This window comes from Larimichthys crocea, chromosome II (assembly GCF_000972845.2).
Source record: "Larimichthys crocea isolate SSNF chromosome II, L_crocea_2.0, whole genome shotgun sequence".
Taxonomy (NCBI): domain Eukaryota; kingdom Metazoa; phylum Chordata; class Actinopteri; family Sciaenidae; genus Larimichthys; species Larimichthys crocea.
In genome coordinates, this window is record NC_040012.1 from 2653242 (window position 1) to 2677477 (window position 24236).

Consider the following 24236-nt stretch of genomic DNA (forward strand, 5'->3'; position numbering starts at 1 on the left):
GTGATTGAGACTACTTCCAGGTTTTAGACAGTCTTCGCTCACAGAGACTACGTCAAAATTTTAGACAGTCTGTGGGGACCTCACAGAGACTACGTTGAAGTTTTAGAGTCTAAAACTTAAAAAAATCTAAAAAAATATATAAAAAAATATCATTTAGGGGATTTTTTTTTTTGGTTTTTAACACAGTGGTGAGTCATTTTGACCCGAGGACAACAGGAGGAGAAGTGTGGGTTACTTTATGTATTATATTTAACTATAATTTAAAGATACCTGTATCGCTGCAGGGCCCCTAAAACTCTCAATTATCTTACTCAAATTTAATATTTCGCAAGAAATAAACACTAAGTATCAGGTGAAATATTACAGGCTTTATGCCTGCCCCTTCTTTATCACCTAATATCAAGCCTACGTGAGTCAAAATTTAATTAACACAGTGCTTTATTTTAGCTGTGTGCATATTCCTATATTAATCTATGATAACTGTTGAGTGTTTACACACATTGTGCTGAAAGTGATATGAACTTTTAAAGGTGCAGTGTGTCAGATTTGGGGCCTTTATTTTTAGAATAAGGCAAACATGTAATATAACATGCATAACAATGTTTTCATGCATGTATAATCACCTTAAAATCTGAATATTTTTTTGTTTTTGTTACTTAAAATGTATCCTTTTATATCTACAGTGGGAGCGGGTCCGCTTTCATGAAGGCCGTCATGTTGAAACACTGTGTTTCTACAGTAGCCCAAAACAGACAAACTAAATACTGCCTTTCAAATGTTTGTTTCTCCCATTTTGGGTAAAATGCATGTCAGAACTTGAGTGAAAAAAGAAATAAAGTATCTATTCTATTCTATCTATCCTCCATAAATCCTGAGCAGGGTTGCAGGAGGGGGCTTAACCTTCATGACGGGGAAGAACATGCAAACTCCACACAGCAAGACGATTATTTTGCTGATAATATTATATAAAAATCTGTAAATTGCAGAGCTTTGTATTTGAATATAAGTTCTCTGTCGGTTTTGCAGCTTTTGGAAGGATCTGAACACTTCCTTCATCGAGTGTTCTTGAAACTATTGGAGGTGAACAACCACGTGCAGCTGCGGCTGATACACACCACAAGTACTTCTGGTACAAACTGAGTAAGAGAAATTCAGTTTCAGTCATTTGAAGTGTCGACTTTGTCTTTTTCTTGTACAGGTCCAGGACAGAGGAGGTGCATGTTGTACGGAATGTAAAGCCCCCCCGAGGCAAATTGTTGTGATTTTGAGCTTTAGACGTAAAATTTGACTTGAGCTGCAGCAGACGTTCGACATATATCAACCACATCTGGTACCTATCAGCTGGTACACAGACCTAACCTTTTCAACCACACTGCCTCACAGGTAGGTCTGTGAGTGCAAGACACATGCTGTGCAGCCAAACACAGGTCACAGTACCAAATATATCAGGCTGAAACGTGGAAATAATGTATAAAATGATGCACAAACCTCAGACATGTCATAGTTGGAGTTTTGGGTTTGTAAAAATCACATGGCTTCATTAAAAAGCTGGATCAAGCTGACCCAGAATGGTAAGAAAGTGTAGAAGAAGAAGATTTTAATAGCAAATAAAAAGGGGAAGCTTAATGTGAGAAGTAAGAAGAGGTTGCTTTACCCACATGAAGATATTTGAGTTTAAACCAAAAGGAGAAGCACAAAGCTTCATGGGAAATAAGCAAAAGAGCTAAGAACTGATGGCCACCTATCCTTTCCTCTCACATTCAGCCTCTATAATTACTCCAATGTGTGATGAGTGTGCAGCAGCTGATGCTGCCAGCTGGCCACACATGAAGTCACCACGTCAGTTACATGTCTTTACATCAGCGTACAACCATCCTGCCGCATACTTCTTAAACCCACACAGGGAGGGCGCTCGGCGTCGTGGGTGTCAGTATCACTTCCACACACATTCAGGGGACAAACCAAACACAACAACCGCAGGCCTCTGGTGACAAAGGAGAGGGCACATCGGAGGGAAATGCCAAGACGCACATCACACACACGTTATGGTGACTTTAGAGCAACATCTTCCAACTGAATCATCACATGAATCCACAAGGGGACAAACACGAGCTGTAGATTTCACCTGTTTGTTCAATTAAAATGTATTTAGGAATATGTACCATGTAAGTTTGAGCACAGAGCCTCCCTACAAGACAAACAGAGGGGCCTGAATCCCCCTCTGACACTGACTTCCAACCTCCAGATCATACACGTTACATTAACGTAAGGTCTACTGACTCCTAAAAACATCTTGAATATTTAAATATTCTATGTATTTTACGTACTTTTGCACATTATCTGGTGAATACTTTGCACATTCCTGCACTAAACTGTCCTGTCTTTTGATTTAAATCGTCTAGTACTTGATTATTTGCATCTTCTTTATATATTTTTGTTGTTATGCACCAAAACACCAAGACATATTGGCATTACTTGGCAATAAACCTGTTCCTGATTCTGATTTCGCCATGCAGTGACCACATTAAGGCCCATTTCAGTCGAAACAAATATGCGAGTAGTCAAATCAAATGACGCACAGTGAATAGTGATCATTCAGCCTTGATGTCAGTTTGGTTGGCAGTGAGCAGCAGAGGTGAAGAGTGGATTGCAGTCACACATATCTTATGTATTTACTTATGAAAAGAACAACTCACAATAGCTGCTAGTGTTGCTTCACAAACTGCACGTTTTAATCTGACTCCACAGATTAAGACAGACTGTTGTATAATAAGTTAAGCTTTAGTGCAGAAATGAAACAAGCAAACACAACTGCAGTGAGTGAAACCAGCAGGGCATGGGAACGCGGTGCAGTGGCATCGATCTGGGCAGGAAACCTCACCTAAACCCGAAACCACATGACTGAAGTTCACATGAGATCAGGCCCGAGCTGAGCTCATTTCTTTAGCTCGTAAAACATATTTGCTGAGCCGAGGCGGATGGTTTTTATGAGAGATGTAATGCATTTAAGTCAGTGTCTCTGACATGAGGCGCCTTATTCGGGAATGTTTGAAGAGGCAAGGCTGCCATTGTGTGGCCAAAGTATGGTATGACATGCAGACAGTACAACAACACACGTTAGAGGATTTCAACCTTTGCTCTGCAGCTGTGTCCCAGTTCCTTAATTCTCAGCAGGCTGAACGTGTCGTGAGTTCACACTGGAAAACAGTATGCAGACTGAATCCATGTGATTTCTGAGTGTGAACTACATACACCTGCAGAAAACATCCATTCATAGCTGTTCAGGAGCTTTCGACTGTGTCTCACCATCCACCATAGTCTACTATTATAGTGAACTTTGCCTCACTTTGCTTATAATTTCTGCACATTTCCCTCCGTTTACAGAATGAATTCATGCCTCATTCGATGCCTCTTTGAGGAAGAAGAGTGTAGAAATCACACTTCCAGTTGAGCATAGTGAAGTTGAATTAGAGTTAGAGAGCAGTGATGAAGATGATGAGCTGCTGCAAGAATACTTGACTGATGAGGAGGATGAGAGTGAGAATCAGGATGAGGATCAGGGCAGAGACAGGTATTTCTAGCACAGTATAAGATATGTTGTACTGTAAAAGGCAACCATAATTAATTATTCTTTATATTTTTATTGAATGCTTCAAACACTGGCCACTGGCCTGTGTGGATGGAGAAAAAGGGCAGGTGCAAATCCCCTGGATGTAAGGGTATATAGTGAAAGTGCAGTGCACAAAATGTGTCACCTTACCTGTGCTTCACTCCTGAAAAAAACAGTTCTGGAGCTTTTGACTGTGTCCCACCGTCCTCCTCCTCAGCAGGTGAAGTTCGAGCAGGATGCAGGGCTGATGATTGGCTCTTATCGAGCTTTGGATTGTACCTCGATTTAATATAAACAGCAGCAGAACAGATACTAATGAACCCCGTGGTGAGGTTGTATCGCCAACTGATGATTGTAAGGCGGTGATGGGATGTAACTAAGTACATTTACTCTAAGTACTGTCAGTATTTTCATGCCACATTTGAAAGGGGAAACATTGTCTTTATAAACACGATGACTTACGGCTTTTTACAAAATATATTTTTTAATCATTGAACAAAACAAGAGTTGGTAACCGTGATGGCATTTTCTGAACCAAACAATCAGTCAGTCAGTCGAGAGAGTAATCAGAGTACTTCACTCACACTTTGCTGCTTTCAGTCTCAGCCTCGTCCTCGTGTTCGTGCACGTAATGCATCACTTATTTTGTGTGGTATTACACTTAGTACACACTGTATGGATCTAAACTGTGGCATTTTACACAGATCTGCATGCACAAACATGTAACTTCAGTTAGTGTAATGATGAATATGAGCATGCCGTATTGAGGTTTTAGCAAATATTAGCTTTCTTGATGAGAAGTTTGATGACACTCTCATGTCTGGTTGCCTGGCAACCTCATAGCAACACAGTGACAGGGAGCACGTAAAGAGGTCGTGGATGCAGCTTCACATTTAGTGTACGGACATGAGCTTCATATGGATGAACTCTTCTCCTGTAACCTTTATTTCCTTTTGTCTGAGTCGCCTAAATTACAACATGTTTTCTTATTTTTTGGTTTTATTTGCTCCCATTTATATGTCTGCTTAAACCCCAAAACAACGGAGATAAATGCAACTCCAGCTTTGAAAAATCACATTTTACATCCAAAAAAAATAAAAAATAATCAATTTTTCTTTTGTGAAATGTAGTTTTAATGAAAACCAAGAAAACCCAAACTATCTGCATGACGTTTGTAATTTGGACGAACTGTCCCTTTAAAAACAGATGAATCTCTGTGACGCGGGAAAGAAACAGCAGAGCAGCTTTTACTTAAAACATTTATTTGATCCAATTCTTTGGAATGTAATAGTCAATGATCAGAGTCTGAGACAACAGAGACGAGATGAGTCTGGGCGCTGACCAGAAAGTCAAAGTACAAACAATACTTTTAGTCACGTAAGGCCTCACTGCTTTTCCATTTGTTTTGTTTTTTTAAACTTCCTTATTTCCTTTCTTGTTTTGTTTTTTTCTTTTTTCTTTTTTTTTCTGGATCTGAGACAGCAAAAAATTACAGAAGCAGTACTGAACATAAAAAACAAAAAAAACAATGGCACGTACATCAGTGAGAAAAACACAAGGTGATATTATACCAAGTAAATAAAACTTGTTACGTTTCAAAGAGACGCATAGAAGCTTTTTCGAGAACGAAAACGTCTGAAAATTTTCAGAATTATAACACCGACATCTGAAACCATGTTTAAAAAAAAAAAAGAAGCAACAATAACACTGTCCTCTCCTTCCTCGCCTCTCTTCCTCTCTGTCTTTTCATAAATCAACATCATAAACACAGATTTTTTTTCATTTTAAATATATCAGTGCAACATTTGTTTTCACATCTTGTGCTGCAGCATCCTTTCTTGTCTAAAAAAAAAAAAACAGGGGGGTAGGGTGGGAGCTTCATCGACGTCTGAAACTTTCGAAACATCCCGCTCTGCTTCACGTGGAGTTGATTTTTTTTTTTTTGCTGAGGAAAAACAACCAGTGTGATTCATCAAGAGCTAATAGTGAACATCTCGTTAACGTCTCCAGACTGCGACCTGATCGAGGAGTTGGATTTCATTTCGAACTGATGCTATGTCGACCACTGACTTCACATTTTGAGCTCACGTAGTGCTACATTTAAAAGAAAGACGGGCAGATTTAACTTCCACAGTGCAACAGGAGCCGCCGACCATCAGCTTCAACAAAGGTTGTTTCTGTCTGGCTTCTCATCGCTCAACCCTCCTTTATCCACCTATACAGTGCTATGAACAAGTGACCAGTATCACAACACATTTAGCTACAGAAGCTTAAAAAACACAACAAAGCAGAATCATTAGCACAATATTCAGAAGTTTGCAAGTTTTTAAACCCAAATTTTTCCACTTAAAAAACAATCAAGCAGATTTATTAAAAAAACTGGTGGAACTGATCCAGGATCTGATGTTCAGGGCGCCGATCTACGCAGATCAGCATTTAGGCTAAATCAATGCTTAGTGATGAGTAAAAATGCAAATCGAGCTGCTGCAGGACCTCACAGGACAAAACGTGAAAAAAGAAAATCAGTCTTTTCGCTGATGACACGATTCTCTCCGCTCTTGTTAGCCTGTAAACTCATCTTGTGTCACTTTAGCTGAAGGGAAATGGACAAGGACTGGACAGCGTGATCAGTTATTAGTCACCTGTTGTGGTTGTTAAACATCATTTTTCTCCGTTAAAGATCCTTCAAAGATTTCTCCTCTGATAGTCAACACAGGAAAAAGAAAAAGAACACAGACACAGAGCACAGCATTGTCATGGCAAACATTAAATCTTGTTTTTGTTTTTTTCAGTCCACGTCAGCTCGATGAAAGTCTTTCGGACAGGACTTGCTCGACACACTTTCAGCTTCTTACAGTCATCGCGTGCGGCGGTGAGAAAAGTTAGCAGTCATATAAAACGCTTCAGTCCCGATGATCCTTCCTTTGAACGTGCTGTCGCCATCTTTACTGAGGTTGTCCGTTTTTACCCTGTACAACAAAAAAACATCACTTCCCATGAGGCATCATCTCTCCGTAATCTCAAAAAATCCATTTCGCCCGTTCCCGGAACAAGAAACAAACAAAAAAATACAAACAAACTTGACAAATTGGCGAGGACCAGATCACAGAAACAAGTTTGTTGAAATGTTCTGTACATTTTTTATGAATTTCGTTGTTGGGGGTGGTTCAAACACAGAAAGGATACTGCGGCACTGGTGTCTTCTTCTATAGAAAAAAAGGGCGCTCAAATATATTAAAACCTATGTACAATATGTCGGATGTGTCATGTGCCGTGAAAAAAAACGAGGCGTTCAAGGGCTCCTACGACGTTGATCTTCTCAGGGAGGTAAGAAGATCGTCAGATCATGTAAAAACCAGAATCTGGTTTTCCAAATGTTTGCGTAGGAACCCTGATGTAACGCCAGTCGATGAGAAAACAAGGCAACAGAAACACTGGAGGAAAAAAAAAGAAAAAGGCACTGTCGGAACTAGACACAGGTCACGATGGTACCCACCTTCACACACACACACACACACTTCATGTACACAGATAAACATGAGTGTAACATTCACACCTTAAATGCAGATGTATATGAATGTAACACACACACACATTGTCTCACACACACTCACAGGGATGTGTGGCCAGCTAATCGGCCACATATCAGAGTTTTCACACACTCCGCTCTTTCTGTGACTGAAAAATAAAAATAAAAATCAGACAAGAAATAAAAACAAATAAAAATCAAATCTTATCTTTCCATAATAGTACACAAACGATACTTTCATCTGAATTGGTCTCAACACCAGCATGTGATTACATGAAATCAACAAAGCACGCCGAAAAACAAATAGAATCCTTAGTTTTCTTTCTTTTTTTTTTTTTTTTTGCTGTACAGATTCTTTATACACAGTGCCCCCTGCAGGTCAGTCCCTTCCACTGCCGCTCCTGAGAAAAAAAAATGACATTGGCTCACTTTCAGCCCACCCTGCCGTCCCATCGGTGGCTTCAGCCCCTTGTTTTCTTCCCCGCTTGATTGGCTGCATCACGTGTCCGTGCGGAGCGAACGCGGCTCCGTCTCCCACCTTTTTTTTTGGCCGCTCACGCCTCTGAGTAGTTAGTCTGTCCGTTCATCTTGTCCTTCTTTAGCTTGACGCCGTCCACCAGCTCAAAGTTATAGTTCTCCAGGGCGGATAAGTTCCTGTCCGTCATGCTGCCCTGCGAGCAGGCGCAGTAGAGGACGACGCCGCAGATGGCGCCCAGGAAGACGCCCAGCGCGGACATGGCGATGATGGTGATGAGGATGGGGTCGAGGGTCTTCAGCATGTTGCCGGGGCCGCCGAGGTCGCCGTTGCTCTGTGGGAGGGAGTCCATCGCTGCGAAGAGAGAGAAACCAATGGACCAGTTACAGTACAGGTCTAACAGAGCATGTTCCTTCACTGTTTGAGTTCCCCACGTGAATGTTTTAGATCTTGGATGTCAGATCTACTCTGAACACACCGAGGAACTTTAACAGAAGTCAATGTTGACTGTTCTCAAGCAAACTTCAAGCGTGTGCAAAACACATGGAATTAAGTGGAAACGACTGGCTGGCCTGGAAGAAGAAGGAAGATCAATACAAAATCTACGCCGTGTTACGGAAAATCGACTGATGTGGTCGTTCAAGACGTCAAAAAAACATCAATTGTGTGGGATGTTTTTTTCAGAACGATCCTTCAGCTCTTATTTTGGTAACGACTGAATGCTTTTCATCGTCACACAAAGGACTATTTGTCTGCAAAAAGACTGGTCAATAACAATTCTACCATTCAGGTGGACAGTCGACACCGTAATGACAAAAATTGCGATCAGCAGTGTACTTACGTAGGATGAAGATCTCAGTTGGCGGAGACGTCGGAACTTCTGGATCTGGAAGGAAGAGAAAAACAAAAACGGCCTCCGTTAGATTAAAAGTACACAACACACATATACACAAGTATGAATCTTGCAGTGGGTTTTAACGATATAACACACACCTTTGCAGTCCCCAGCATGGAGTCCATCTATGATCTGGATGTTGTCCACGGCTATGTGACCTGGACTGTGTCTGTCTGCGACGGCCTCAACGATCACCTGTAAAAAAAACAAACATCACAGGTCAGGTCAGTCAACACCCGACCATCAAACCACCCAAACAGGAACTTTAAACTCCGATTTAAAGGTCCAGTATAAGTTGGTTTTACATGAGGGTCGACAGAATACATAATAAGAACTTTTGCTACAAAATAATGTGCTAATAACTGAAGCTGAACCTCCATCAGACACAGACTGATATCCATTTTCTATACGAGCCAACTCTGTTTTGGACTGAGGAGGCTGGAGCCTATGCCAACATGTGTTGTGCCAGAGGGAACACTCCCCAAAAGAAGTCTATCACAGGGAAAATTCAAGTTTCCTGTTTACTTCTTTCAACTAATTTGCATGTTAATTTGACGGCGGGAGTGCCTAAAGTATCCGAGTATGTCAGTCTGTGGGTACACAATGCTGCAGGACGCGCCTATGACATGACGGTCGCAGTTTGGTTACGTTCAGGCACAAAAACGACTTGGTTAGGTTTAGAAATACGTCATGGTTTCATTTAAAGTGCAATGTGCAGGATCTCGTGGCATCATGCAGGTGCTGAATTGGTGTGTATCATGTTGTAAAGTGGGCATGAAGTCCACTACAGAACGTCTTTCTTCCCCTTTGCTTGTTTCTAAGTGCTTTATTTACAATTTTCTGTCTCTTTAATGCCAGCGGAGGCTTTACAGATGCCGGTTTTAGTTCAGATAACAGCAGATTAATATGATTTGAGACAAAGACACCTGTCCAGACGGAGAAAGAAGGATCTAAATCTGACAATCAACTCAAATAAAAAGCTACACATCACCTTTAGAGTCATTTTTATCCTATAAAAAGGACTAAAAGTGAAAATAAAGGACTCTTAAATCACAAACGAGATTCAAACCTCTCGTCTTGCAGACACATAATCGTATTATTTTAAAGGATTACCTGATATGATCCGCTCGAGTGTGGCAGTAAGACTCGTCCCTCCCTCCACTGCTTGCCCTGCTGACCGCTGACCGTCCACATCGTCTGCTCCACCTCCACCTCCGCCTCCTTCCTCTGCTTGATGTGAAGCGCCCCCGGGTGCTCGCTGTACATGTGATACCAGAAGGACATGCAAAGGTCGGCCTCCGGCGCCGTGATGGGTGGGCTGACCAACCTCGCCGCCTTCTTCTCTTCAACATCATCCTCTCCGGTTTTACTTGGCACGTCCGTGTCGGTCAGCTGCATGTAGATGAAGTTCCCGGGTCTGCCTGTAGGGGGCAGCAAAAGACAAGGTAAGAAGTCGGCATGGAAACACATTACTGCAGATATGGTGACTCTTTTAAATACACAAATCAGCCAGGATTTCAAAATAAGACCTTAAAGAAAGGTTGTTTAAATACGTGGCTGCAAAGTGAAAACAAAAGGACTCAGTGAAAGCATGCTTCAGGAAATGACTTGACATCACAACAGGCTCGTTTTTTTTAAACTTGTGATCTAGTTAAGTCAAGAAATCAAGGTGAAGGCAAAAAAAACATCCATCACGGGAAGGTTTGAATGGAGAGAAGGCCAGAGAGCCGAGGCACGCGGATAAACTGACTGCTGTGTTCTTTAAAAGTCGAGTTTCTCAAGGCCGTCCATTCATTTTCAAAATGTTCAAAGGATCAAAGCATGTTTGAGTTCAGTTGACTATCCAGCATATTCATGGAAAGTTATGAGTCTCTGCGTTGCTTTGCTGATGTTTTAAAGTTATTGTTTCTGTGGATTTAGACGGCTCTCGAGTGTTTTATGGCTCCATTTGGATCAATTCTATTCTATTTCTTGATGGTTTCTGTTTACTTCACATTTTCTTGCGTTATCTGCCACAAGCTGTTTGTCTGTAACTCTTTGTTTTTGCTGACCGGCATCCACACTAACTTGTTGTTCTTCACAAATATCATTCTCGCACCTCATTTTGGCACCCAACTACTCCCACATAGTTTCAGCTACAGACTTCATTCAAACTTTAAACTTTATTACACTATCCTACTCGTCCCCCTTATGTTTCTGTTTTCCCCTCTCTGTATTGAAAGTGTCTCGGCTTGTAAACCGCGGCCTTTCGTCATGTGCAGATCTCCTGCAGGGCTCCTGTCAATGCTGTCTGATCATGAGGCTTGAGATGTATTCAGAAACTGGGCCAAGACAATGTCAGGATATATTAAAAAATAAAAAAAATTACACAAGCAACCAAACAACAACAGTCTGATTTGAAATTTCAGGCAACCTTCCTGTCATTGATTTTAATCGTGCCTCAGTTTTTCCTGTAGAACGTGATCATGTCAGAACAATCCTGGATCTGTTTATCTTTATTTACACTGGAAACTCGCTGAATGAATGTCACATGTATGTCTCCAGGAGAAGTTCTCGTCAATATGGATCCACTTATAAAATTATCTGCCTGTGTCTTTGTCACGCTGAGCGGAAAACCACAACTTTGTGATAGTTTGTTCACCAACTCTTTGTCCTTCAGAGTAGGAATAAGGTCATGTGCCCAACGGGGATTTCTTATTACATCGTAGGCATCTTTTTATTGAAAAAAAAACAAAAAGAAAACAGAGGCGCTGTGAATTCCCTGCAGCACAGAGTGTAGCGTGTTATTTAAAGCATACAGTTGTTAAAAATATATAATGAAGAGGTTCACACGGGCTTTTCGACAGCTGCATGGTAACATGAAGAGCTACGGAGTGCTCTCCCAAAGCATCTGTCGAGTGCCGCCGGTTAAAAAAAACAACACACGAAGGTGAACACACGTCTCCTAACCTGTGTGGTCGAGGTTCAGCCCTCTGTGGACGGAAGGTGCTCCGTTGGTCTGGATGAGCCACGCGGCGCCGGTCCCGGTCTCTCTGGACCAACCGCAGAACGACGAGAAGTCAAAGTTGCAGGCGAACCACACGTACGCTGGAACAAAAAGGAAGTTTAAAGGTAAGCTGAACATTCAAAGCTGGAAGTCCAACAACAGATGCACTATCTGTTAATTGGTGATGGATTGTTTTTAGGTGTGAGACTGCGGGCCTCCCCTCAGGCAAAGCATGGACAAAGGTGCTCCCTCAACATTTGTTGAGTTCTGCTCAACTCCTTGATGCCTATGGAAACATGGTTATGTTATTTTAACCCTTAGATACTCAACAATTCAGCTAGTCTTACTAGTACTGCAAAACTTCAGACTAAAAGACATTTATTAGTTTCTGACTCTGGGAAAAACAGTAAGATTCCCCAAAAACTACTGCAGTCTGAACTATTTCTTTAACCAAATCACATACATTTAGGCTATTCTACATGATCTTCTTTGATAACTAATGTAATACTTGCATTCACCGAGCCTCCCTAGAACTGTTTGTGGGGAACCTCTGTCCAATATCATCCCAGTTGATATGAGACGAGAGAAGCAACAATTCGAAGACGATATTTGGACATAAACAAGTCGAGGTTCTTGCTTTCTACCCAAGATCTGCTGGACAAAGTCGGTGCTGCTACAAGAACATGATCCCAACACAGCTAAACCATGTGGAAACCATGCTGAAGTGCCAAAAAACTGCAGTTCCTCAAACGTCCACATGAGGCTGGCTCCAGAAGTGTCTCCATAAGTCCCCATGTTTCACAGCAGAAATAAACATGTTTACAGCCTGGTACAAAAAACAGTTTTGGTCTCTGTAGCTAATTTCCCCGTTCATGACAACTGTACTGAGGATGAATTTATATACAACTCACCTGTTCACATTATATTAAGGCTTAAAGTTATGCAGAACATGGTGACCATGGCCAACATGGTGGTGACCAGAGCTGCATATTTTTTAGCTTGAAAAAAAAAAATCTCCTCAGAAACCTCAACTCATGTCAGCACGGTCTGTTCTTTATACTGTCAGTGGTTGAACCAAATGCTAACGAACACCGGTTGTTGACGGATCTCTGGACCACAATGTGCCCAAACATGTCAACCTTTATGTAGCAAACCTGAGAGGCCTTTCCTTTAAGTGGTTATCGTATATATGCAGCATACACACTGGCTGAGGTTTGAAAAGCTAACCACAGAAGGATGAGTGTCCTTGAAATTGAATCATATCTCAAGCACTTTCCTCATTGATGCCTATAACCTTATTTCTCGCTGTCACACTAAAGGCCTCACAAAGCTTAAAAGGGAAGTGTTTAACTGCCTCCGTAACCGTCTTTAAGGTAAGCTTTCATAACTTTCCAACAATCTGAAACTTAAACCTTTAAATCAGCCTTCTTCTCTACCCAGAAAGCCGACCAAATGTTCTTCGACGAGTTGGCTGCTGGGCTTGAAAAACTACCATCATGCACGGTGTTCACCCACTAAATTGGCTCCGGTTTAGAGCGAGAAAACTGCAAGTGTCTTCTTGTAACATCAATATTAGAAAGATGTTCCTGCTGCATTGTACACACAGTATAAATTGTATAGCTTGTGGGAAACATATGGGACCAAACAAAAGGCTCGTGCAGATGGAATTCAGTGAGACAGACAGAGGCGGTCGTATTTGTATACGTGGTGCAGAGCTGCAGGGCACTTTCCCCCCGCCAGCCTCAGTGGAACGCAGGAACCAAGACGTCACCGCTGATAGAAAACAGCGCCAACATGTACATATGTTTGGGATCAGGACATCAAGAGACGGAGAGAGAGAGAGAGAGAGAAATGGAAGGGACCTTCCGCAGAGAAAAGGCGTGGTGCCACCACCACCACCATGCGGATGTGGCCCCAAGAAAAAAGAAACAAAACTACATCTCCCTCCCTTGCTTGCTTTCTGCTGGTGCCAGCAGTCGACTGGCGGCAGCGGTTCACCACAGCATCCAAGTGAATGCAGAAGTCTCCGAACACTGGACATGTTGTTTCTGGAGAGGCTAATAGGATGCAGAGATGACGGTGGAGCCGGTAACCCTCCTCCAACCCCAAGCTGTCTTCACGCGATGCTTCGACTCGACTAATTGAGACCCAAGAGGCCTTTATTCTCTCTCTCTCTCTCACTATACCTTGCTCCATTCCTCTATTTCCACCTCTTCATCCGTCTCACCCTCCTCCTTTCCGTCTCTATTCGTTCCTCTCGCTGGCTCTCTCTCTCTCTTTCCATCGTTGTCTCTCTTTCTACCTTTCTGCCCTTTCATCCCTCTGCTTCTTCAGCTGGCAGTCCGCTTACATATGAATTGGATTCTGCGTATTCACGGGGGATGATAAACTGTGACACGGCGCTGAGATATTCAGGCAGAAAATAAATCTAGGTAACAAAAACACAGTGCTGTATTTGGCTTTAAATGTGAAGTGTGTGCAGGCTCAGCAGCCTGCAGTGTCTCTCAATAAGCAAACACCTGCACTTGGTTCAAAATGCCATTTGAGGTTTTTTTTTGGGAACACAACGTCTAATATAGTGTAGTACACTTTGAACCTGACACAGCCAGAGCCAACTTGTTCCCTGACCACTATAATGTAGTGTTCTCTAAAGTTATGATGTGAAATCTAAAAGATGATTAAAGGAAGAAGGAATTTCTTGCTCTCTTCTTGTGACATATCAGCCTGCTCTACTCTTCAAACTATGATGCTGTAGGTACCTGTCATTTCAGGACACCCTGTCTGGCACAATGTTTGGATGTACCGTTGAAGTCAGGTGATCTAGTAAAAGTGAAAAAAGTCCATGTGTGGAGTAGTTTAGGGGTTTTTGTGCTTCATCCTAACTAAACTGACTATTTAAAGTTTGTGTAAAGTCATATTAAATATGTGAGTTTGTCAGACCAAAGAAGAAAGTGTTATTAACCACCCAGCCAAATTTGAATGCTTAAAAATATCGACAACTTTACGAAATCAGGTAAAAACGAATTCTCAGCTCCAGGACTGTGGCCTCAGCGTGTCATCGAGCCACCCTTTAAGGACCGCCCACAAAAATCCTGAGACTGAAAACTGGTGAAAAACTGTTTGAACCTCTAACTCCACATTTCAGTGATACATCGTTCAAAGTCTTTTCACGTGTTTTCAGCGACTATTGTCCAACATATTTATTGTGTTTTGAAAGAAATCTGGTTCTCTGCAAGCTTTATTTTGAAAGTCTAACCAAACATTGCATGTCTATTAACACTAAGTTTACCGGATGTTACATATTAGTTGTTGCTAACTTGACTGCAGAGCCCCACATGTGCAAAACTGATGCCAGCCAGGCCTCTACAGTGTAGGACAAGTGACCGAGCTGTAATCTTTGACTAGTTCAGAGTGAGAATGTGTTAAAAAATACTGGATATCTTTGTGTCTTTAGGCCTTAAAATGAAGCAGTCAAACACTCTTAAGTGTTCCTAAAGCCATAAGCTGTGGAAAAAAGGAGTTGCAGACGTTGCATGCTTCGTTTTAAGGCGTGAAAGCCAAAAAGATTGTCTAACAGGCGAGTAGAGCACTGTGGAGCATGGGGTAACTAAAATAACCATTATGTCGCACATAACCATTTGTCTTTTGACAAACTGCTTCAGTTTTATTGCTTTAATTGCAAGAATGAGAGCGTTGTGTTGTGCTGTTTTTGTTTCTTTCTCCTCAAGTCTTACTTCACATTTTCTCCTGCCCTTTTAATGCCTCTCTCTCTCTCTCAGCATATCTTTATCTCTCTTTACTGATTCCATTGTGATTCAATTGGATTTACTGCCATGACCAAAACATTTTAGAGCAAATCTATCAACACCTATCATCAATCTATCATTTCTCTCTGCAGTAGAGTCGTGTCAGGGCTGAGCAGTATTGTGCTGAAGTCTCATTTGTGAACCGGGGTGAATGAAAAAGCCATTTTATTCCCATGGAAGTCAGTTTTTATTGTACTTTTTGCGACTGTGGTCAGTACTGTTGGTGACACTGAATGATGGGGACCCCGAACAGGCACATTTATCTGTACATCTGCCTGTAAAATCGACTTAAAAGTTGCATGCATTTTAGAGGAGAGGAGAGAGGATGAAAAAAAGGAAAGATAAAGACAAAAGGTGAGCCGATCAGAGGAGGCGTAAATGAAAGATGAGAAGAGTAAACATGGAAGCAGATTGTGGCAGACGTCCTCACCTGGTATGAAGTCTATGATGGGGTCGACCGCTGTGGCGCCTCCTGCTAGAGACAGATGGGACAGTCAGAGAGGGGTGAAAGGTCGGGTGGTTTGGTCCCACCCACGCAGATGCCAACACATAGTCAACACACTTCAGGTTAAAAGAAATCAATACTGAGCACTCATGCTGTAAATTCAGGCGGTATCACAAAAGTCTGAGCTCTGGCAGAAAATAGGGACGTCAAGTTTGATTATGTACGACCGTAAAAATGATGGAAAAGGGAGAACAGGGCAGTTTAATTTTAGTTCAATGAGTTTCCCTTCAAATTCAAGAAGATGTACCATCAGAGTAGACATGAAAGTGATGAGTACGACAGGATGGAAAAAGTACAGACTCAGAGGAGGGAATGTAGTTTTGTTTTTTTTACCCGTCACTGCTTCGTAGTCATCGGGTGCCTCGGTCTCGCCGAAGCAGTCCGGGTGTCCTTCCTCGCAGTCCGAACCCGGGGTCGTGCTGGGGATGGTGATCGGCGCTGTGGTGGTCGCTCCGAACGTGGTCATGGGAAGCGTGGAGGCGATGGGCGTGGTGGGAGGTGCTGTAGTTGTAATGTCTGAATAGGAAGGAGGATGCAAGACAAGATATTCGGTATTTCGTACAGATTGACAAGTACATGAGATTTCTTTCACGGTGCGTCAGTCAGTTAAAAAAAGAAAGATCCAAGTATAGCCAATTCATTTATTATGTACACGATATACTCAGTGGTATGCAGTGTGTGTTGTTTAACTGTTCGACCGTCTTTTCCACGGCAAGAACTTTTCCAGGAACCCAATGAACCTTTTGAGAAGATCATGAACCTAACTTCCCTTTCTACCGGAGGAAGCAGGGTTTAAAAAGTTGAGTTGGTGTCCTCAAAACAGTCCCTACTGAAGGAATAGTTTTTGCTAATGGACGAAGAACTTTCAGGGCAGAGTTGGCAGTGATCAATGTCTGAAGATAAAGAAGAAAAACAAAACTGACAAAACTTTTCTAGACAGAAAAATACCAAGCGAGAATAGGCCGAGCTGCTCATCAGCTTTGAAAACAGGCGTTTTCAGCCTGATGCCTCGATGCGCGTCGAGGTCAAACTTCGGTCTAATCAACCCGATCTTCACGGTTCCTAGGTTGCAAGAACAGGAACGGGCACTGAGAAGCTTTTATTACCCGATTTATCTGATAATAACAAGAAGAAGGTCGAGTGGATCATTGCCACTTTGGTAGCACTTAAATGACATATAAATGTTGAAAAAGAAAGGTGTGACATGACATGCATCAACGTGGCACGAAAACATATTTAAAAGATAACTTTGCACTGTAATGACATCTGAAGCGTAATAAGACCTTGAGCTGAACATTCGATTAAACACCAGACAGTCATGGACGTCTCCATTCTTTTGACTGAGCTGGCACTCGCATGTTTTCCCCATCAAGGACCAAAGTAACAATGACAGAAACTCTTGTATCTTGTTAGATTCCAGCACACAGTCGGCGTCTGGCGATGTGTTTTTATGCTAATGAGGCAAATTGAACTTGAATTAGCATATGTAGGCTATGTGCAAATCACAGATGGCGCGCATGTAATTAAACTTTGTAAGGGAAAAAACGTGTTCGCAGGCCTTTGAGTGGGACGGAGGTTTTTTTTTCCGCTGCATGTAAGGAGATGATTTAAAACTCGAAGCATCAGAAGCGACAGACAAATAAACGGATCTGCGGGCGCGTCGTGAGCTTGTTAGTCTCTCTCGTGTGTTTGTGGAAAGACTTTCTGACGACAACTTGCTCAGTAAATGCAAAAAGAACAGCCAGTTAAGTGATCTTATATCTCATGCTGCATGTTAAAAGAAGACTTGATATGAACTGTAGATCTGTGGTATGAAATCAGTGCGTTTAAGAGTGCTTCAGATCAAAGCGTCATTATGCGCATTAATGACGGGGTAAAGTGCCTCAGCGGGCGTCAAGGTAACGACAAGGCTGTGATTTGGATAATTGGACGTGATTACTAAGGTATGTTTGAGTGTGTGAGGAGTTGTGTGTATCTGTGTGTGTCTATGTATTGACCCTGGAGACGATGGAAGTGGCGTACGAGGCCAAGGCCGACCTCCGATCTCTGTTTGACCTTTGAGAATAAACACGTCAAGGACATCTACGCTCAGGACCACACGTGTTAAAAACACCCTGCATAGCACAGCTGTTGTTGAGATAAACTACGGTGGCTGTGGAACACGTGAAAAACGCGGATCTGCCTGCACACTGATAAAAACATAGCTATGAATATTATATTTCATTTCTGACACACTGGAGCTTTAAAGTTGCACAACAGTTCACTTTACACTTTACAAAATAGATAAACAGAAAAAAACAAATCGGCTGCTGGGAAGCCGCCGGAGAAATGTACAATTACTACTTTACTTCCCTTATTCCATCCTCTTCTCTACATCTCTCTCCTCACACACACACACACACACACACACACACACACACACACACACACACACACACACACACACACACACACAGTCTACTCTGCAGTCTCTCCTGCTCTGGCTGATCTGAATCGTTCTCCCCATGGGGCAACCAGATACTCCAGAAAGCCTCCTTCCTCCCTTCATCTGTTCCTGCCTCACCTACCATGGGAGATGGGTCCTCTCTCTCTCCCTCTCTTACACACACACACACAAATATGCACACACACACACACACACACACACCAACCATCCAGCTCCGACCGCTGCAGCAGCAGAGATAGTAGCCTGCCATGGCATGTGTCAGCCTTTCGTGTGCTCGCTCTCATTAAAGTGCAGATAAGCAGCCTGAAGTGGAAGCAGTCTCACTGTTTGATGACCGAAGGACACGTTCATGCTAATGCATCTGAAACTTGCATGTTACAACATTTTTTTTCTACCAAAAAGTACAAAAATATTTAAACCTCTTCTATCGGCCGCGTAGAGGCAACAACACACAGTCCATGTGGCGCTGCAGACAGAAACTGTGGAGTGAATATGTTTGTTTGAGATTTATTCATCACTGTATGTCATTTTGTTGGTCAAGCAACATCTGTTGTATCACTGTCAGTCCTGTGAGAGAGTCTAAGGACAGGGAGTGGACTACAAAGTCCATCCATCCATTTTCTGGAACCGCTTACCTCATCAGGGTTGCGGTGGGCTGGAGCATATCTCAGCTGACTTAGGGCGAGAGGCGGGGTACAACCAGGACAAGGAGACTATAAAGCCCCCTGCAGCAGATGATGGTGCACGGTGGTGCTCACAGCAAGAAGGTTCCTGGTTCCAACCTCTGTGTGGAGTCTGCATGCTCTCCCCGGGTACTCCGGCTTCCTCCCACAGTCCAAAGACGTCAACTAGGTTAATTTAGTGACTCTAAATAAGTGTGAATGGTCTTTGTCTCTACGTGCCCTGTGATGAACTGCAGACTGGTCCAGGTTGTACCCCGCCTCTCACCCTGAGTCAGCTGGGATGGGCTCCAGCCCCACGCGGCTACAGTTAATTAAGATTTGACTTGACTTTGACGATGACATTTGGCGCTGTTGGTGTGCTCACGTAGAAAACACAAGGCTCAGCATAGGCGCTGTGATGGCTTTTTACACCCTTCATAAGGTGTAATCATGAGACGGGAAGGAATCAGGCGACAATGACATGCGTTATATCACCTCAGTGTTTTTGAGGAATGAAGTCAAGTGAAGTCAAACGTGGCGTCTGAAGGATCTAAAGCACTTGATAATATTATTATTACTATAATACCAAGACTGCAGCACGGACAACATGTGAAAAAAGATGCAATCTGAAGTTCAGAGACCGACCGATTCACCGGCGGTGTGAAAAACTCTGCAGCTGCACTAACAGCTGATCCTGACCCCCCGAGCAACTTCGACTTATCTCTGGTGAAGCATCGTTTACTGTAACCGGGCCGGCCGCCTCTCGCTCTATGTTATTTGTAACCGTTTGCGAAAGCTGAGCTGAGCACTATTCTCGACCAAGAACAACTCTGCCAAAGCCAGAAACCACAGGAGTGTTCCTGCTTTAATACCAACCGCTGTGTAATATTAAAATGTAATACGATGAGACAAATTGCCTCACGCTCGCTCCTCTCTGTTATTGTTTGCGTTTCAAGTCGGCAATAGACACACGCGTATCCGATACGATAAAGCAGGCCTGTGTCTTCTCTTTAAGATGCTCATTATGGATATTACGTTAAAGGCACTCACCGTCCAGCTCGCAGCCCAGCAGCTCCAGGCGGAGGCCCAGGCCCTCGTTGGTGGCTCTCTCTGGGTAGATCCTGATGAAGCGGGTCAGCAGGGGACCCGTCGATCTCAACTCTGGGGTGTCGTGGTTCTGATTCCCGATGAATATCTGAAGCAGAAAGGTAAAGATGCTAGAGCTAAACATGCTCAACAATGTCATCTCTAGTTGAAGCAGAAAATCTGTTTTTCCTTCTCAGAATAAATCACATTGTGTCATCTGGTTAACAGTAAATTGGTAAATCACAGACAAATCTGACTGTTCCTTCTTTGCCATTGTTACAAAAACCTCTGTGGCGAGCCCGTCCACGGTGCCGGACACGAATAACAATAACGTTTACTGTTCTTAATGTCTGCTTCTGATCAAACGTCGGTCAGCTTGATAAGGACGAAATGAAAAAGAGGAAACAAAAAAAAAAAAAAAAGCAACAGCCAGGAAATCAGAACCAGAGGGCGTCCTTTCATAAGTCCGACATGGAAGCAGCACAGATGAAAATGGTTTCCGTCACGCTGGGAGCCAAGAGGGACACCGAGGAGACCAAACGTCCTCCTGCCTGTCTGAGCGGCGGAGGTCTGATTCATCACAGGCTGCAGCGTGGCGTGATGGATGTTATGTTATTGTGGTTGTAGTGGAAAATGCTCACATCTATGTGAAAGCAGAATGTTAACTCATTGATACATTGATATACATTTAACTTGATACGACATCTTTGTCATCTTTGCTTCGATCTCTGTCGTCACAGAGTTTACAGTCAGTGATTGGATGTTTCTAGCTGAAATGAACCCTGGGAGTCGGGGTTTATGTCCGCCGTGACGTTTTTATGCATACAAGCTTGCATCTTTGCGTTTCTTTTTGAAATTTTCTAGATATTATCGGACACAGTTGCTAAAGAGTCAACTGTGAGGGCGGCACGGTGGTGCAGTGTCGCCTTTGCATGTCCTTTTGTCTCTCCAGGAATCCACAGTCCAAAGACACACACTTCACAGGTTAATTGGTGGCTCTAAATTGCCCGTAGGTGTGAATGTGTAGTTTGTCTCTGTGCCCTGGGATGAAGTGGCTTCTCGCCCAATGCCAGCTGGAATTGGCTCCAGCCTCCTCTCACACCTCTGATAAGAATAAGCGGTGGATGGATGGATGGATGGATGGATTCGACCGGGAGAGTTTCATGTTGCTCAAAGACGTCGAAGAGTCTACATAGACTTTTAGCACCTGAAATAACTTTATAATAAATGAATAATGCATTTAGCTTCACTTGAGTTTAAATTCAGATTTTTTTCCCTAAAGTCGGTGCCAAGTTACAAAATTCATTCCAGGAAAACTTCCTCCAAACTTTTGAGGGGAAACTCTCTGTTACTTCTTCTCACACATTGTTAATGCAGTCAGCCATGCAGTTCTGACTGTGTGCCAACATCACACTCACAAACTCATTTTAAAAGTTGAAACACAAAGTGTTTCCTTATTTTTGATGCACGTCAGACTCCAAAAATGTTTCTAAGTAACAACTTTTGATGGAGAAATAATAATTTCAATGACATAAATAATGAAATTAAATAAAGTTCAGCTCCAAACTGAAGCTGGATACATCAGCTTGAGTTCAGAATTTCACATTAGTCGCCTGCAGGACAGTTACGCTCTTATTCTGAAGGCGATTCTCGACATACTGTGTTCAGCTGTCTTTTAGGATTCCTGTTTAAGCTCAGGTAAGATAACCACCAGGCCAGTCTTCCCCTCTATATGTGCCCTCATGTTTATGCATGAGCACATACAGTACCTACAGTATCCGTGTGTGAGCCACAGCATGTATAAATGCATGTAACCAGGCCGGGCCTCGCAGAGCCCTTCCTGTCTTTCGTCTTTTGAGGAGATTTTTATAAAAAGACACAGGAAACAGAGCGGAGAGGTGGAGCGGACGGACAGACGAGCATCTACGTCTCCGTCTGCAGTAAATCAGCAGGAGTCTGATGGCTAACCTCGTCCTCCGCCCCGCCATCTGGAACACATAGGAGAAGGATGTCGCACCAACGGGGCCGGCCCCCGAGGAGAGGAAGCGGGGGAAGTCTTGAAAGCAATGACACGAATTTCCTCTCGAGGAATTAGAATCAAAGTGGATGGACAGAACGGGCTAGAGATGAAGATTTATTCATCTATCTGGGTGGTAAAATGCAACATTCTTATATTTAATCTAATGTCTCCTGGTGAAGGTGTAGGTGGCGCTCTTTCCCCCGGTTATTGACTCAATTCCTCTTCTGGGTTCATTTTCAGATATTAAAAGGTAGACAAACCTCTTCTGGGTTCATTTTCAGATATTAAAAGGTAGACAAAACGGTTTGTGAGACACTAAAAAGAGTTTAAAAAGTGACATTAATGGCTAAAATGACTGTAATGTATTCACAGTTATTTACTGCAGGCTTCTGTTTCAGGCGTGTGGGAGCACAACGAAGTCAAAACTGTGCTTAAAATCATGAAACAAAAATATGTAAATTGTGAATTTATTAATGCTTTAAAATCATCTTTAGTTCCCTCGTCCTCACACTTCTTCGTCACACATCTGACAGACGCTCAGAGGAGGTGGTTGGACTTCTGTAGCCCCGAGTAGTGACTGCAGTCTTCATCTCAGGCTGCGTAACACCCCGACAAATATAAGATTCGATGCCTGAGAGGTTGAAAAAATGTTGGAAAATCATCTCATTGTTGTAACTGAAGGAGGCTGTGAACATACTCAGAGTAAATCCAGTTCATTCTGTTAATTCTGACTTGGCGTCTTGTTAAGGCAGGATTTATTGGATACAGGTCTCATCCTTCTGACACCCACACAAAGTTTAACTTCCAGTGCAGGAGTTAATAACACCATGTGGGACCTCTGATGTATCGTGCACAAAGCCTGAGTGAATAAGCAAAAGAAGAAATCAATCAGCAAGCCAGGTGATAAATGTCTGTGATTCTTCCGCCCTCCACACTTCTTTGTTGGAGCCCGACCTGTAATATTACTCGCTCCTACAACAACCCAATCTCCTCTTTTGACAGCTCCGTCTCTCCCTCGTGCCGAGTGCGTCGGACAAAAGCGTCCGACAAAACAGCGCAGTCAGAGCTCGCATCAATAGCAGGTCTATAATTTTTAAACATTTCATTCCTGGAGCGTCTGTATGATGGCCTCCAGGAGGTCTGCTTCATGTCAACAACCTTTTATTTGTCTGACGTCTGTTAATCTGTGTCGGCCTCCGTGACCGTACGAGACCGACAGCAACGGATGGAGAAAGAAAGAGGACGAATGGAGAGAAGAGGGCTGAAAACATGGAACCATTTCAGTTCCTTTGAGACCTTTTACATCCTGTAAGATGTTTAGTTGTCTTACAAACATACATGCTAAAGACACCTTTCCTATAATTTAATAAAAAATTGGACATTTCCTTTCATTCTGCAGCCGTCAAACGCAGGTTGAATGCACGCATGTCAAACCAACCTTGGGCTTGGTGGCGTTGTCCTTGATAATGGTCCAGACCTCTCCGTCCAGGCTGTGTCCCACCTTAAACCTCTTCATGAAGACGTTCCTGTCGCGGTGTTTCCCTCCCTGGATCACCACGCCGCTCACCATCTTGTCCTGGCCCAGATCCACCTGGGAGAAAAAAAACGGATGGTTTGACTCGGAGTGTCCTCTGAAACCTCATCCCCGTCACTGAACTTCAGCCTCAAACTCACCTGTAGCCACTCGTTCCTGAAGGGCTGTTTGGTTTGCTGCCCGGTCCAGCCCGACCTCCCCGTCAACAAGCGTGAGTTTTCAGCCACCCAGCCGCGGTCGGCGTACGACGAGGCGCTGATCTGAGCGTCTGAGATCTGACCCGACACCATCCCCAACATCCCTGAACATGGGTAATCTGTGCAGAGAGAGAGAGGAGGGATAAAGAAAGTTTTAGAGGCGTACAGTAACGATTAGAAAGGCTACAGTCATCCTTATCTTGTCTCTGTTTTAGTCAGCGGTTTTAGCTGATGGCCTCCGGGCGTTGCTGCAGTGTTTAAACTCTAGAGTAGAAACACCAAAGACTCATTTATCATCTCTGGGATGAGTTTGGTTGGACTGAGCATTGAATCATGGAGCTTTCTGAGGGCTGGTTTCATTTCGCCTCGACTGTTACTATCATAAATATAACTACCAGCACCGGTTTGGCCATGAACAGCAGTTTATACTGCATAAGAAGTCTGCATACACCGATTCTATATCATTCTCCTACTGCTACTACTGT

The 24236-nt window shown here is 43.1% G+C and overlaps 1 protein-coding gene across 3 annotated transcripts in view; it reads right to left on the minus strand.

Annotated features, from left to right (window-relative positions):
• Positions 1-4855: 4855 nt before the first annotated feature.
• Positions 4856-24236, minus strand: part of LOC104934053 (neuropilin-1a) — a 76133-nt gene continuing 56752 nt past the window's right edge. For 2 of the 3 annotated variants that reach the window (XM_019267430.2, XM_019267432.2), the window contains 10 exons: positions 23695-23870; positions 23459-23611; positions 19965-20109; positions 16140-16322; positions 15732-15776; positions 11459-11596; positions 9623-9930; positions 8608-8704; positions 8456-8500; positions 4856-7968 (listed from right to left, as the gene is read on the minus strand). In XM_019267430.2, the coding sequence (XP_019122975.2) occupies positions 7694-7968; positions 8456-8500; positions 8608-8704; positions 9623-9930; positions 11459-11596; positions 15732-15776; positions 16140-16322; positions 19965-20109; positions 23459-23611; positions 23695-23870 (1565 nt within the window). In that variant the 3' untranslated portion in view covers positions 4856-7693. The remainder of the gene's footprint in view (positions 7969-8455; positions 8501-8607; positions 8705-9622; positions 9931-11458; positions 11597-15731; positions 15777-16139; positions 16323-19964; positions 20110-23458; positions 23612-23694; positions 23871-24236) is intronic. The other variant, XM_019267431.2, reaches the window with a different exon arrangement.